Raw genomic sequence first — 17,587 nt, 5'->3', positions numbered from 1 at the left:
GCATTTAATTAACATAATGATTGCCCAATTAAATCAAAATTAAAATTTAATTTGAGACACTTTAAATACAAGGAGATTAAGGATAAAATATGAATATCCTGAGTCCTTGGTTTTCAGGAGCAAGTGTGGAGGTGATATGTGGCAAAATAACTCAACCAGAATTAGCAATTTAGAAGGTGTAATAAAATATTATTTCATCTGCAGCTGGCCACAGGAAGCAAAAAATGCCAAACAGGAGACAGTCTAGGAAATTTCCTCTCCATTTCAAAAACAAAAAGCAGAAAGGATGCTCTATCATCTACCCCAAACCACACTATGGACTATGTGATCTTTTCTCATACCCTCGCATGACAGTCCTGTATACAAAATAGGACCCACTTAAGGGGAGAATTTGCCAGACAAGTATATTCATTTGAAACACTTTTTATTTTAAAACTATAGAAATGTAAGTTCAAGAATTCTCAACAAACAGGTCACCTTGCCAGGCTCTTGCTCCACTGTCTCTTTGGTGTCCCTCCTCCTAAAAGCATCATGCCTTCTCCTCCATACAGATACCCAGGATGATCAGGGTTTCTACTCTATGGGACATCAAAGGCAGCACACTCGTATGAGGGACGGTATTCCTGCTTAAGTCAGACTGGAAGGGTTTACAGCTAGCTCAATGCAAGGAGTTTAATAATCATTCCCAAATCTAGTGTTCTAGTAAAGAGGAGAAACCATTCAGTTACAAAAGAAGGTTTGAATTCTAAGTTTCTACATCTTTAGTAAAAAAATACAAACATCTCATTAAAAGTTACAATATGAAAAATACATCAGCATTGCCCTTTAAAAGGTGCAAATACCATTGTAAATACCACTTAGCAACCTTACAAGGTGAGTCCTTCAAACTTAAAGTTTAAAAATCAGTTTTACATGGATCCTATTTAAGGACCCTCAGACTGCTACCAGTTCTCTTCTTTTTTCCACTACTGAGACACCTGTGACTGTGGGATCAACTTAGTAGTACAATGAAAGACATGCCAATAACATTAGAGGCAAAATAATGTAATTACCTGTTATATTGCAAAAAACACGGAGTGGTCCAAGTGGTCCACTTCCATCAGAATCGATGTAGAAGAAACCTGACGTCTTCCCTTGGTGTCGGTAAGCCTCACAAGATTGTTCATAGATAGCTTAAAAATAGAGAGACCGATTGTATCACATAAACAAGGAGAAAACAGACAGACACGTTTTATACGTGAGCACTGTTTTAATCATTGTCATAACATAAACTGTTGGTTCACTGCTGATTAGGATGTGAAAGAGTTTACTGCATTTGGACCTGAGCTCATGCTCAATATTATGCATGTATTTAACTACTTCCTTGAACTGAATATATTCTGGCTTTGAAGCTATGGGCTTTGGACTTATTGTGGATTAAAGTATGTAAATACTTAAGTAAATGGATATGAACCTTCAAACATGCCACCACCTAGTTATGGAGTGATACACATGCATTCCTATAATGATATTTCAAAGATATACATACATATGCTTGTGTACACAATTTACTACCAAGGCATGCACTCAAGCCTTGTCAATACAGAATACAGGTATATTTGCCAGTCTTCAGCTTCCCTGAAAGATACTGTTAACAGGTTACTATAAGTCCCTACCAGTGTCTACTGCACAAGTGAAAACAAGCCATTGTTCCTTAGAAGAAAAGCTCAAGGTCAGATATGGTCTCCATCCTGGCTGACAATTTTATGCTTTAGACCTTTTTTTATACAACCAACTCTTCGTCTCTGCTTATCAACATTCTTCTTTTGGAGGATTAGTGCCCATGAAAATGGAAAAAGTGGTTAATAAAACAAGAACAGCAGGTCACCAAGAGCAAGAACAGGAGGAAAAACTCCCACACGTTAGTGCAATTCCTTGTATTTGAAGCATGTTTTCAGGCAAGATATTGTAACTTCACATGGGGCAAGGCAAACACCTCTCTGGAGAGGCAGTTATGAGGTATCAAAAAGTCACATATATGATCCTGGATGTTAAGCAATAGTAACCTTAAGTCTCTTTGCAGGAGGATTGATTTTTTTTTCCCCACTTACTTAAACACTTACCTGATTATACTGACAAGGTTATTCTCTCTAACAGCTTATGATTGTTCAACTGATCGTTAGTAAATACAATACAAAACACAGATTGACCTAACAGATAGATCAAGACTTCCTTTTTTCCTCCTATGAGATGGAGTTATTTGGAAGACACGGTCACAGAAATGCAAGCAAACAGAAGTACCTCTAAGTAAGCTTTTGAGTGCTACCAGTAGCAGAACACACAGAAATATATTTGGACATTATCTTTGGCTACTGTGAGGCTGAATTTATCTTTTTCTTACCTCTTAATTTTAAGAGCACATTTAGCTACTATTTACACATTCTTACATCATTACAAAGCAAACACTAGACTTACACAGATTGGGAGATACTCAGGGGAATTTGTTAGGCACTGCAAATCTTTTTTCCAAACCCCTAGCTCTTCGGGCAGCAGAGCAGTACAGTTAAACTTGATACGACACAACACCTGCTGTGTCGAGGTTGTAAATACAACTGCAAAGTTCCCAGTTCCTTTCGTCTGGAAAGAACTCAAGAGGGTTTGCAGACCGAGTGCAGGGAGAGCACTTCCTTGCCACTTCTAAAACGCAGCCTCTCCTGCAGAAGACAGCAATTGCTCTACAGGAATAGTTTCTCATTCCCACTCCTGTCCATGCATGGACTCACATCCCTCCTTTCCTCTAATGAAACAAATTTCAGAACGGTGTAAATGGCAGCCTGAAGTAGCCTTGGCTGACTATTATTCTGAAGAATATTGAAAGATCATTCATCGCTCAGATTTTAATGAGATCTGGACATTTCTTCACTCCTCCCAACACAATAGAACCACAGTTCTAGGGGCTCTGATCCCAAACTGGCTATGAATTAAGAGTCTCACCAGTCGATCTCTTGTACCACTCACTGAAATATGCTTTTCTCTTGTACATTTCTTTCCTGACCAGACATCTTTAGCAGGCAAAACAACACTAAGTGCTAAATATGCACAGCATTACCTTTCCCGGAGTTAAGAAGCTGGTTAAGGTACTCAGCACCTGGAGAGACAGTGCTTTAAATAGCATCCATCCTATAATAAACAGAATTAAGAAAGCTTCTTCCTGACAGTCATTAGCCTGATGTAGAAAGCATTGTAGGAGTCCAGGAGACCTCTAAATTCCCCCTCTGATAGCTGGCCAAGAGTACCTATTAAATGCAAATACAATAAAATCCCCAAACCAGAACCTGTTCTTCCACTATTCACAACCTGAGGGGCTAACAGAGAGTCCCTCAGTCACCGAAGTGCTGACAAAAGCAACTGGGATATGGAGGGTCAGGAGAGAGACCGTAACAGGCGATTAAGTAAGCAATCAAGGAATCACGGTTTGATCAATTCGCAAAGTTCTCAAACTGCAGTTCACTTAGTGAATTTGCTGTCATCATCATTACAGGGCACTTTATCTTGTCTCATTAGGGAATATGCCAATTGCTTCCCCTGAATTGTTTGCTGAGTATTTTTGAAGACAAAGGATGGTGCAAGGGGTAGAGACATAAAACTAGTATGTTGTCAGTGAACTGGCACAGCTAGAAACTCATTCTTCATCACAAGCTTTTTCTTCCTAAGTATTTTGCTGCTTCTTGACTGTCATTTTGGCTGGACGCCAGATATAGGGTTTTTATTTGTTTTGCTTTGTTTTTAATTAATAAGGAAAGATGTGAAGATTCAGCCATTAATAATGTGGGCAGATGCAAACAGAGACGATCTACTCATGTTTAGATGGCCCCTTTGTCACTGCAACTTTGGAGAAAAAAAAAGGCTGATAGAGCTAGAAATCAGGCTATGGGTGCTCAACTGGTATAAATCCAAAAGGATGCACAAGCCTCAGAGAAACTAGTTATGTCTGCTGGAAGAAAATCCATCCTGGTACATTTTCCTTTTGGTTATATGAGAATCCCAGCAGTAAATACTAGGGAGTAGCAGAAGAAGTGGGAAAAGGCAATAAACCTCCATCTCTAGCACATAAAATATATTCTGACTATCATGACCTAGAGAAAAGCTGTTTCAATGGAGAGTTTATTTTGTAGCTGTGCACTGAAAGTTTCACATGCCTGTATCTGAAGCATTTGGTACTGCATACTTCTAGGCTGGATGGGCCATTGCTTTTAGTTCTCTTCTTTGCTATTTTATGTTGTATAATGCATCAAGGAGAAAATTATATTTGTTTTCCAGTCACTGGCAGATGCCCCCACAGACATTTCAAGTGCACAATCCATTCCAAGCTCTGCTCAACATCTTTGCAGGCTGAGCCTATTGCTTGTTTCAGAATAAAGTTATGCTACTCCATTTGCTGAAAAAGGCCCTATTACTCCAGTGACATGAAGCTGTCTCTATGGTTCAATGAAAGACAAGGTCTCTTTGCAGTCATTCTTCACTTTATGCAATCAGAAATATCATACAAAAGTAAAAACCAAACGAACAGTCAGCTGTGACTGTTAAGACCCCAGAGCCTTAACTTTGAATACTGCCTTCAGATTTATGTTCTGTTTTGTGCCAGACTTATCTGATATAGATGGAGATGTGGTTGTTTTGGGAACAGTAGTAAACCATTAACATAGCTGTCATTAAAGAGTCACCAACCATTTATGCATGTAATATGCATGGATCTCACTTTTAAAAAGGAAGCACCAAGTGTAATTATGGAACTGTTGACAAATGCGCATGTTTTAATGTCAAACAACATTTGCAGTAATTATGTCTTGTTAATATAGGAGAGGTATTCATCAGTTCAGTCGGGGTAGAATCTGTCAACAATTTCCAGACATCATTTTTAAATGAAAAAAAAAAAAAAATCACTAATTAAAAATAGTTATTTTTTCTTTTCTGTAAAATATTTTATTATTGTTTATACTTTCAGTCCTTCAAGTTTGTTTTCAAATTTTAAAATATTCACCAAAATAGGACCAAACCAACAAAAATAATGGTCTTTATAGACCACTCATGCAAACTTTGTTTCCTCATTAAAATGTTTTATTAAGCACTTTTTGAAAACATAATTTCAAAAACGAAACCTCTAAGTTGTGTTTTGTCTCAAAGAAGCAAGGTCATTTTTCTTTGTCTAACCCTCTTCACTTTTTTTGGACTAATCTTGACTTACACCAGCCATTGAAGATAAAATGATAGTTTCCAGCAACATTTGTTTCACTGAGCCAGAACCACTGAAAATCACAGCTTATGACTTTCAGCCCCTGCTGCGTTTCCTCAGGCCCTTTTGGGAACGAGCTGCACCACCGTGCAGCAATAGCACTGCAGTTCCTGCCACCAAGTTCCCGCAGGCAGGCAGGATGAAGCTGTTTGCTTCATGGAGTTGCATTATGTTAGTGCTCAATGGAAAGAGATGTCAGCAGTGCACATGAACCACTTTGGCTGATGGGCTATTGCTGGTAACAGTGGCTGTTCCAGGAAGACAAAACAAGAAACAGCTAGACTCCAAGGTCCCAGAATTACTAAGGTGAACTGGACATTAGAAATTTCTGTTTTACCTGGTCACAAAGAGACTGGATGTCTTTTATTGCTTTTTTTCTTTTTTTTTCTCAGGAATCACTTACAAGATATTACATCAGACCCTGTGCTGACATTGTCATAGTTGTCTTTAAGGAATGTTTTTAAAGGCTACTGCTGTGTTTCACAAAGAAATTTAAAATCCTCCCAGAGCTAGCTACTGAAACTGATGCAGCCTGAGAGACACATTCTTCATACCAAGAGCTGTTTCCCCAAGTACTTTCGCCTACCTGCTAGGATGAGCTGTGCTGACGGCATTCAGGGGTGCACAACGACGACAGAGTTCAAGGTATCTATCTTGATAGACCAACCCCTTGTAATCCTCTGTGAAACACATATACCCAATTTCTCCCTCAGGTATCTCTTTCAGTCTCAAGTATCTCAAATTAAACTAGCTTTTCAGATCAACAACTCATCTCATCGGAGCATTCATTTTGAACGCTGATTTACTCACTGATTATAATGGCCATCTTTTCCTTTAGTTCTCACTCCTCATCTTCCCAGCTGCTTATGAAAAAGTTTGTCAAACTTTGATCGACATTTATAAAATAAACATTTTATTCCCAGTCAGATCAACATCACAAAATTCTACATGTTCTTTTTTATCTCCTGGTATATAAAGATTCATAAGCTCAAAAATCGAAATTATGGATCTGAAACATGCACATCCCATATTTTTTCCAAGCCAGACACTATGTCTCTACAAAAGCATCCTAGCAAAACTATAAATATGCACTTTGATTAATCAAGGTTCAAGCTATAGATCCAGGATTCAAATTTCAAGGCCAGAAAGCCATTAAGAGATTTTAATATCATTATAGTAACCTATTTTAACCTTTTGTGTAAAATCAAATACAGAATTTCATTTTCTAATTGCTGCATCAATATCCTTATGGCTGGTCAGCCAGAGCACACGCAGTAGCTCTCTGCGCCCTGCAGTCAGGTGTGACAGGGTTGGTGTCCTTCTTAGCTAGGCTTTGCAACTGAAATTTCAGCCTTGATTCAATACGCTGTGAGAGCCTGACAAGTTTTAAATATGAGAAATTTCATCACTGTTCAGCGCTCTGAAGAATCTTGAGCCTGTTAATCCAACTGTTTTAATTACAGTCTTTTAACTAGAGGAGAAAGTATCCCTGCCATAGCTGAAATCTTCAACAGCACATGGCTGAGAACCAACATTTGCAAGGTCAACCTTCCATCATTTCCATGAAAACATCTTTTTATTCAGTTTTTCACTGACTACCTGTTGCTATATTGACATTTGGCTCCCAATTTTACTTTTGTCCTTACCAGTTCATCTGCAGTCTCCGTGATAGCCTTCACTAAGCATATGCTTACTGTTTCATTGTGAAGCTGCCTGGCAGGTAAGCATTTAGCTGACCTGTTTTCCTGTGTACTTAACAACTGTTTCCTTTGCCCCCATGTTCCTAAACTTATAAAACCTCTCCTCAGATCACTTTAATTTCATTTTTTACCTCCAGTTCTATTTCAGCTAAAAACAAACACACACACACACCAAAAAATCCCAACCCTCCCCCAAACCCCCTGTTCTTTGTGTAAAGATTTGAACTTCTGCAGATAGTCCCCAGGGAGCAATATATTTAATGCCCTTTCCCTTCAGTTCTTCAGTGGATGAATTAACTTGTTATTCACCCAGTAAGGTGCACCCCTTAATTATATTTAAAACAGTGTTGGCTGTTGGACTCAATGCAAAGGTTACTGTGATACCCAGACTTCAGTTTTACTACTGGGAGACCAGGCAAGGTAAACCTCTCCCCACTCCACCCAGCAGTACGTTAATGGCATAGATACAACCAAAAGAGAAGCAGTTTATCTGTCTGGTTGGTGGTTGTTTTGGGTTTTGGTTTTTGGTTTGTTTTGTTTTTTTCCTTTATCAGAGGACTCTGTCTTTTTCAAATTTAACAGACACCAAGATAACTTTCCTCAAAAATTAAAATTAATTAAAAGGAAACCTTAAAGTTCCCAATATTTATTTCCTACTGTACTTCCAATTACTTTGGAAACTGATCACACACATTTCATTGCAAATACTCTGAGCTGGAGATTCAAAATTTGAGCTGTACCAGTTATGATTACCAAAATGAATCCTATAGTATTGCTGTTTCTAGATTGGATTCTCTTAATCTAATAAAAGTAGCTGATAATTTTCAGTTTCTCAGAGGGAGACATTTTATGGTGATATAATAAATAAAATACATTAAAGAGACCTAAAAAACTTTATTTTTTTACTTCATTAGGAGGTGCTGACACTGTCCACTCCCCAGCTAAAACATACCAGTGAGATGCACGTTACTTTTACCACCTTTAACAAGTGCACAGTCATGTAAAATTGTAGGCAGAATATTTACAGCCAGATCATTTGGGGGTCATTTCATTGCTTTGTAATTCTTTGCACCTTATATGCAAGGGGTAACAGTAAACCATATAATAATTATTATTATTGTATTCTGAAGTGAAAACCTATGTACTGGTTAGACTAGAAAGGCCAGTAAGAGCTGGGGGTTCTGTTGGGATCTGCAACCAGCCCTGGACTGACCTTGGACAAATTGATATGCACAAATGCCAACAGAGACCGAATTAAGCATTCTCACCAAAAGGCTCAGAGCTCCTGGAGGCAGACTGGAGACGAAGGTTTCACCCTCTGCTAGTATACCTCAGGCCTGACAGATTTGTTCTTACAGACTCCGAGTAATGAGTGTTCAGTCAAGGGGTTTTCTAAACAATAAATAAAGCAACATGCAATGGGAGTTTTTTTCTTCTCATTCCAACAGCAAAGGGATTTGTACAGGCAATGAACTCTGGGAATGATCGTCATTCTCACCCTTATAATACAATTGTGTTGTTAAATGTCAGAAAATGAAATCTGTACTCTCAAAAACAGGATTTTGACAGCTCTGCTACTGACAGACTAATGCAGTCTCCGCTGTGATGTGCTTAGATGACAGATGGCTTATTTTTCATTTTTAAAATATGTACTTACTCATCTGATAAAGAATGTGTTAGTTCCATAGACAGCTTTAAAATTACTTTTACCACAATGTCACCTAAATAGATGTTTGGGAGGGATCCTTCCATTACACCTGGGGATTAGACAGTTTCCTACTATCCAAGTTAAGGCACCCCCTGGCCGAGGTACAAAAAGGTCATGTCAGCCCGTCCTCCCCTGTCGCTCCCCTGCTGAGGTTTGAAGGCGGCTGCGTCAGTCATGTACCCCAGCAGCCCCTGGCCAGTGCTGGTCAGGGTGACCTGCAAGTCCTGCTGCTGCAAGAAAGCAGTCAGGGAAACCTACACCATTTTAAGAGCAGTGCAGGAGGAAAAGGAAAAATCAAAGACTTGAAAGACTGTGTGCAGAGAGCAGTATTTCAGCTTTGCTTTTGAAAGTACTGGCATCCCTGTGGTGATGGTCACACCTGACACAGGCAGGTTTCAAAAGGGATTGGGCCAGTCCCCCACACACTCTGTTCCGCAGTAAAGTCCCAAAGTGGAATAATCTCTGCGTTAGTTACAAGAAAATGTTAGGCAAAGGGAAAAACTTTTTTTAAATGAACACCACTGAGACATGCAGGTGTACAATTTACAGATACAGAAATTGAAGGGAAAGCATTAATAAGACAGTAACTTAATACAAAATAAACAATGAAAATTCATACGCCAGAAGCATGGTGTGAACAAAAATATGCAGGAACATCAAGTACTGTACTGAAGGCTTGATATGAATATTAAATGCATTTTGTTTAGTCAAAGAACACCAACATGTTTAAGTACACGTGGAAAAAACCTATTCCAAGAATCTCAGACAGGAAAATTGGCTACTCAGGACATGCAAATTACATGACCAGATTCACTGTTAGACATCTGGCAGACTGAAACTCTCTGAACTCCATACGTATCTCTCTACCTTGGAACATGGGAGAATTACCAAATCCATGGCTGGCGCTTTAAGCCGCAGCTCTAGTACTGCTAACGATCTGGCTGAAGCTATATTAAGCTTTTCAGGTCAAAAATTATATATGCGGTAAGCATATTAATATTAAAAAAATACATTTTCAAAGCCTGAAGTTATGTTAAGTTTATGTCATTTCAACGACTATATGACATTTCCATTATTGGATGGATCTTTCCTCCAGCAATTACCTAGGCCAATAAGACACATGTCTGTACGTGCAAGATAGATCACACGCCAAAGCAAATATCCAGAATTAAATTACATTCTGTTAATTATCACCTTGTAGAGCTCTGGGACATGTTGACATCCCCAGAACATGAAAAATACAACCATTATTTTATATTTCTCATAATGTTCAGCACTCTTTGGAATAAAAAAAATACACCCAAGATAAAGGCATCTGAAAACTATCATATATATAACTAATAGAAGTACAGAAGGGGAAGATAAGGCTTTCTAAGGGACTAACATAATTCATAGAAAGAGGAGATTACTAATCATTACCTTGTAATAAAGTTATAACATTCTGTATCTCAGGGCCATTTTACACTGGTCTACTGCTTTCATTGCCACATGATAATTACAAAGAGAATTAATAGTATGAGAAAGATGACTACACAGGTTTTGAACTATGACCTTTCATTTAAAAATATTTTGTATATATATACACACCTGTAACTCCTCCCCATTTCTCCCTCTATATATATTTACACCTATAATTCTGATCTAGCTTCAGTTGCCTACTGTATGTCTAAGCTAAGAAAACCTTCCTCTATAGATGACAGGCCTGGCATGTTTCAGAGATGGCCCACGGACTTACCATGGACACCCTACCTCACAGTAAGATTAGTCAATTTCTGAAAATAGCTTGCACTGTTATATATGTATATAGAGAAAGCAGACCACTGTCTTAGATTAGATGTATCAGACAGCAAAAAATAGATGAGCTGAATCCCACCCAAGCCTTTTTCCCAAGCTGTGTACTAACATCAGTGTTTCTATCTAAAAGAGGAAAACAGAAAACAAACAGTACGTTATTATCTGTTTTGCTATAGTTCACCCATGTGATTACATGAAGGATCCTCTCCTATCTATTTGGATTACATCAGACTACTCCAGTACCTGATGGATCAGTAGGCTACCCACCACAGTGTAGAAATGGGGAAAGTATCTACTGTTAAAAAGGCTTCCATTGAGCTAATCTTCCTGCCCATTCAAATGCAAGCTGTGTGAAGCACATTGAAAAGATAAACCAAAATGCAAAACTACGCATTTTACAGACTCAAAATAATGTTGTATCCTCAAAGCACTGTCTTAGCTACAGATCAGCTCAAGTAGCAGTAAGCAAACAGTAGTTCCAAAGTAAAGAATCCATACCATTTCAGTAGACAATATTGCTCACATACCTTCCAATATACCTGCAAATTGGATCTTATTTCCAACAGAGGTGGAGAAACTAAGGCACAGCAAAACTCATACACGAGCAAATGCAACTCACCTACAGTTGGCTTAATATCCTATAGGGTTATTCCATGACTCCAAGTTTCCCCAAACTGCGGGCAGTGAAATGGGTACCTGAGGACAGTCAGCATAAATTCTACATTTCCCATAAAATTGTGTGTCCACATGCATTTGTGACAGAAAGGCACTAGCACATGCTTTGGAGTTTCACAGCTACAGATAGTACAGAGATGAGAACACAATTGTTAATCAGTGCTGTGACTCGCCAGCAAGAAGATGTGAATTGCACTGGGAGCTGGAATGATGAGAGGTAAATCCAAATCCTCTTTCCCCATTGGAAGGAAAAAACAAAACAAACCCCAAGAAACAATAACAACAAAAAACCCAACCAAGCAACAACAAAACAAAACCCAAAACAAAAACCCCCCAAAATACTTGGAAGGTATTGATAATATTCCACATGTGGCAGATTATGAAGGAGGATTAACCATTACTAAAGAGAGAAATGGATTTATGCATCAGGCTTATTGCCTTACAAGAAAGAAACAACCTGTTTAGAAAACATTCGGACTCTTCCCATGTGTTACTGAAACCCAGAAAACACCAATGGGTTTTAGCACTATTTTACTTGTATTTACAGCTAAGTTCAGAGAAGAGGAGGAGAAAAGAAGCAGGACCAGATGAGACTTCAGAGTGAAACTTCCCTGCCACAGAATAGCTATTTAATGGGACATGACCCTACAACCTTTCAGTAGCGGACCCTCATCTGGATCAGGTAGATTGCCACACCTCATGTGACAGTTTAGGAGCTTTCAGGATAAGAAGGGATTTTGAGTGAGCAGGAGGATACCTGAGATTTGCAGAAAATTGATTGCCTCTAGGAAGATTATGTTAAGGCCATGTCTAGACTCAGATATTTCTTTGTATGTGTGTTGAAATGCACACTTTTGCTTCATCCATTCATCTTGAATTTCAACTATAACCTTTTTCAGTCATGACAGACACAATCTTGTCCCACATATCTGATGTGGTCATGCAAACATTGTCCCAGCTGTCTTCTATCAACTTACTGTTCTGCCCTGCCACTGTCTACTTCCCCTCTGTTGCATCAAATGTAAACTATTTATCTTTGCTTTTCATGGCGTATTTCCAACCTATCTACCTGTCTCGACTCTGGCATTTGCCCTGTCAAAAATGTCAAACTCCTCTACCCATAGCCTTATATTTTTCAAACAAGCACATTCTTGCTTTCTCCCATGTCACTACTCCATGCCTGCAAGCATTCAATTTCTTCCTCTTTTTAATCTCTACCTTATGACTTTTTGCCTACAAGAAAACCTAGCAATAATTACGTACCAGGTAGACTGAAACTGCCACCTATGATGCTGATGAAGACTTTCTGGCACTCCATCACCTGCACCAGCATGTTTTTTCCCCTCAGAAACTTAACTGCAAACTCTTTGGAGCAGGGATAGTCTGCATTGTTAGATGTTTCTCACAACAGGATCCAGTGTGGTCCATGAACATTCGGAAGAAACCAGTAAGACTGTCTATGTATCAACCACTAAATGTATTTCAACACTTTACAGATGACAGTAAGTTAGGGAAAATGTATCTTCAGATCTCATTCCTTAAAATGGTAAGGTCTCCCAGTCTGAGCTGGTAAAACATAAATCAATTACTTCTGGTTTGCGGATGCATGTTATGCAGTTCTTTGTGAAAGTGCGGCAATGAATGTGTCTTTTTACGTTGTTCAACCAGTGGCACCCACCTCGTCCAAACGCCCACCAAAAAGAGGCAAAAACCACACTGATGCAACTCAGAAAAGAAATCCAGCTGACAGTGAAACCATTCACGCTACGTTTGACTTGTAGCAGATTGCCAGTTAAATCTTGCCACGATTGCTGCATGGACTTGGATCTGAAGGGCAGTTTAATAAAAGAAATAGCCTCTCCAAAGTGGTACAAGTTCAATTTCAGGCCTGTCAGCTTCAGTGTTCTAGTAAAAATCAAAATCTTTTGAGATAATGTTTCAGACCTTAAGAAATTACATGTTTTACTTTAATAGAACTACACTGAATTACATGATTGGAAGAGTTACCTGTACATTGAGGATATTCCGGACTTATGCTGTGATCAGATCTGTGGCTTTCATTCACCTGCTACAAGGTACTCCTGTATGTCAACCACTATCAGCTGAAAGTGATAACGTCTCTTGTTCTGCAGGTTTCTTATCAACAGTCTGCATTTGCCCACCATCTTTGAAGTGGTTTCATTGCACATTTCAAGCACCTGAATGCATTTCTCCAGATTAATGTTGCTGTTTATCAGCATTGCTGGGCTTACAGGGCAGCTGGCTCTACAATCCAGCTGTAATCACATTAGCTTTTGATAATATGGTTGTAAATAAGCTGAACAGCTGAACAGCCGTACATCACGTGTGTGCAGCTTGATCATTGGAAGGTCTTAAGACAAGATCTTCCTGAGAAACTTTTCAGAGTAGTTTTTACATCGTGAACCTTAAATAACTGCAGCTATCTATGTGCCTTTGAGAGCGCAGACATGAGTTCACAGAAGCAGGAGGCTTCACTAGCTCCATGCGAATGTCTATGGGGAAAACTAGTCATGAACCAGTCCTCTGCAGTAATGAGATGGTCACCTTTGGACACAAGACACGCTGAGCTGGCACAGACATAGTGAGCCTCAGGCCCTGAGCTAATATGACAGCACTGAGATCAGCATCTCTAATTGCCCTTGACAGTCAATAACGACAGGCCTCTTCCTTCCCTAAGGAACCTCTCACCAACCTTCTCACCAGCCAATCTGGCCGTCTAGTTTTGTACCAACCATCAGCTACTTCTACTCTACTACATACTGAGTACTATATATTCTGCTGCTGCCTCAATCATTGGAGGTACTCTGGGTTGCGTTTGGAGGTTTTGAGGAAGGGTGATGCCTTTTAGAATGACAAAAATATTGGACAAAAAGTAAACCCTCTTTTCAAAACTATAAACTTAGCATTTTTCTTCCCATCCTTTGTCTGGTTTGGTATTATTTCTGTACCAAACTCTTAGCTTCCTTTGTGCTTACAAAGTAGAGTTCAGATGATGATGTATAAACCTCTGAACAGCCTCTCCCATCAGCTGCAGACCCCACACCACAAATGATTTCACCATTAATTACCAAACCATTAAAGTCTCCAGAATTACAGTACAGTTGCTGATATTCTCAGCTTCAAACCACTAAGTACCTTTTCTTCCCTTCTGCTTCTTAGCTTAACGGGGAAAAAAAAATGCATCTCTCGCCAATCTCATCCTATCTGCGGTCCAAGTGCTCATCAAACACCTGGAGTGGTTATAGTTGTATTACTGGAATTGTTATTCTTACTCTTTTTTTCTTTATTTTCAGTCATAGAACAGGAAGTTTACCTTCATTTTGTAACTGCTTTCCCTTCTAGTCAGCTGTATGAACAAGCTTTATTTTGGCTTCCCCTTTCTCTCGTTATTTTTTATTAGAGTTCCCAGCATGCTGTCCCTCTACTGTTTGATACTTTTTAAAAAAACCTTTAAAACACCTTAATATTCCTTTTGCTGTGGATTTCAGTAGCTGAATGCTTCAGGTACTGCCACTGTTTCAGATACTGTATCCTTGCTAATAGCAGCAGCCCAAATAATAGTTCAGCAAAATTCCAGAACTATAAACTGTTGAACAATGGGTTCTTGCAACATGAACTTATGGATAATCTAAAAACCAAGAAGCTCATTGTGCCAGAATTGACATAAAGCTCCAAACACATATTAAAACCACACAGCTCAGCTGAGTTCAACTAAATGTCTAATGAACAATTATTTGTCAAGAAACATCCATATTTGCAAACGGATTCCTGTGCGTTCCCAGGCCAATTCTTGACCTGTTTGAACCATGTTAGGACATGCTACTTCCTATAAATCAATATGACCTCTCACAAAGCTTCTCTCTATTTTATGTGCACCTTGTCATACCAGCTGTAGTAGAAAACACTGTATGCGAGGGTTTACTTACAGTTATGACAGGTAGCTCCCATGTAGCCTGTATCATTACAATCGCAGTAAAAGGTGGTCCAGGACTGAGAGCATTTTCCTCCATGTTCACAGTAGTTGGGTAAACATCTAATTGGAGACAGTTTTTTAAAAAAACATGGAATTAATTTTAAACTTTTCTGTAAAAATAATGTGCTGGGAAAAATAATTATATAACTGTCTCAACTCCTCATTCAGGCAAGAGTTTCCTAAGGCTGAATCACTTTATAATACCTGAAATAATTACTTATTCCTCTGATCTGTGATTCACTTCAAATACAAGCACTGAAGACAACAAAATATAACGTATCCAGTAAGTAGGTAATGATCACTCTCAATAAAAACATTCCACTTGTCCTCCACTTGCTATCAATTAAAGTGTCACAAACTTTCTAAGCACAGAGAAGGACAAGTAGCAGGTGAAAATGCTATTGAAATCTTGTTTCAAAGGAGAATTTCCTGTTTTCTGATGAAACAGACATCATTGCTATCAAAATCAGGCTGAGTTACATTTATGGTAACAGAAACAGCATGAAAAAAACTCAGAAGTGAGAGGAAAAATATGCTTCAATTATGAGTTCTGTACTCTCTCTTCTTTCCCTCATTTTTGTTGGTATGCCTCTAAAGTATTATTGTGAAGCAAATTATTAAAAGAAGAGGCACAACAGCATGCAGCTTGGGAAGTGAACAGAAACAAAAGCTGTGGGAGATAAATTCAATCTCCAGGACAAGAAGTGAATGCTGATCTGAACTACACTGGTGTAAATGCAGGCAGTGCAATGGAGTTACACCAGCCTAATGCAAACAGAGTCTGTTCCGCTGTTTGCCTTTTTGTTCCTTTTATTTTTTTTTTCCCCTTACTGTATATTAGATAATCTCTTTTACACTGTATGTTTGACTTTTGAAAAATAAGTAACTTCTTTATACCACTGATTCAATTGTGATGGGTGGGTGGATAGAAATCAGGCAATCAATTTCTCTCTTACACACCAGCATTCCATTAGGGTTTGCTTCGCCGTAAATTGAACTTCAAAACCCTTTTTATGATTCAGATCTTTCAGTGGTGTTAGTGATGAAGTCACCGATGCTACCTAGATTTGTACTAGCTGAAGACATGTTTTTATTGTGGTTCATCTCATCCTTAAGAAATGCCTTCACATTTAAGTGTGCATATTGCCTTTAACTGTGGCTTTCAGTCTGTTTCTTCCAGAATCCTTACACTTAAAACACATTTCATGGGTGCAGGCAGAAAATCCTGCATGTCACTAACAGCCATCACCTCCACAGCCTCCCGGGGTCCCACCAGCCAAGCATTCATCAACTTATTTGAGTCCAAGGCCGTTTAGAGCTGCCAACCATTGACAGCACAAAGAAACGTGTTTATGCGCAGAGAGACCTATCAGACTAACCTTTCTCCCTCAATATGCTGTATGCAAGTACATGCAGACATACTTATATTCCTCCGTACGAGTCTGAGGTTTGTTATAGAACTCAGGCTTACTTGATCACTGTTTATACCGTCGTACATAAAATTATAAAGATGACATAAAAATATTAATATGAAAGAATAATTCATTTTTATTAATGCTTACTAATTATTTATTATTCAAATACTAGAGACGTAAGGAATTCAAGAAGAAAGTATGCTGTTTATAACTATCTATAACAACTTTTAAAACAATTATAAGATATATTGGTCTTATAAAAATTATTGCTGTGGCTTCTGTTAATCATTGGGCTCAAATACAAAATGAGGAAAGACAATGGGAAATGCATACTGGCTTTCCAGCTCATCAGGGAGCTTTTTTCAAGTGCTGTGGAGAGCACCTTGTTTCTAAAAAAAAGAAAGAACTGAAGGGGATGGGCAAAACTGTTGGTTTTGCCCCATACTTACAAGGCAGGAAGTCTGAGAAGGGATGAGATTTTAGTTTTCAGCGGTGGCTGGTATGGTATTCATCTAAAATTATGGTATTGGACCTAACATGGTGGTTAGATGAATGGTATTCATGTAACAAAGCCTAAGACCCTAACGGTACAGTGACAGCCCAGTCGCCCCCTCTGCCATTACGTCTACCCTTAGCAGCAGCGAAGAGAGATTTAGAGGCTTTGGGTCCGTATGGAAGAAACCAAGAGCAGCCTACAGGGCAGCACAAAGAGGACTGGCTGGTGCAAGACCTACACCCAGCTACACTCTGCAAGACTATGTGAGCTCCCTTGAACCAGCAAGTTCCCAACAGCTTCATCTCAGAGGCTGCAGGAGAAGCACAGTAGTTCAACAGCTCTATGGTGATACATATTAATTTTATCTGTAAGAGAAGAATTGCTCATATTTGTGCTTTGGTCTTGCCTGCTACTGCCCTCAGCATATTGCCTTTACTTCTACCTGCTATTTGGTGATAAAAATTTATTTATGTCCCTGATACAACAGCAGTAGTTATATTCACATCACAGGGGTGCTGGTGACAAGAAACATC

At 38.9% G+C, this 17,587-nt stretch overlaps 1 protein-coding gene across 1 annotated transcript in view; it reads right to left on the bottom strand.

Annotated features, from left to right (window-relative positions):
* The window catches only part of CNTNAP5 (contactin associated protein family member 5), a 297,657-nt gene that overhangs the window by 108,813 nt on the left and 171,257 nt on the right, over positions 1-17,587 (bottom strand). The window contains exons 11-12 of the mRNA XM_064451280.1: positions 15,097-15,203; positions 1,053-1,172 (exon numbers count right to left, since the gene is read on the bottom strand). Of these exons, the coding sequence (XP_064307350.1) occupies positions 1,053-1,172; positions 15,097-15,203 (227 nt within the window). The remainder of the gene's footprint in view (positions 1-1,052; positions 1,173-15,096; positions 15,204-17,587) is intronic.

This window comes from Phalacrocorax carbo, chromosome 5, assembly GCF_963921805.1.
Source record: "Phalacrocorax carbo chromosome 5, bPhaCar2.1, whole genome shotgun sequence".
Lineage (NCBI taxonomy): Eukaryota > Metazoa > Chordata > Aves > Suliformes > Phalacrocoracidae > Phalacrocorax > Phalacrocorax carbo.
This window is presented reverse-complemented; position numbering and strand designations above follow the sequence as displayed.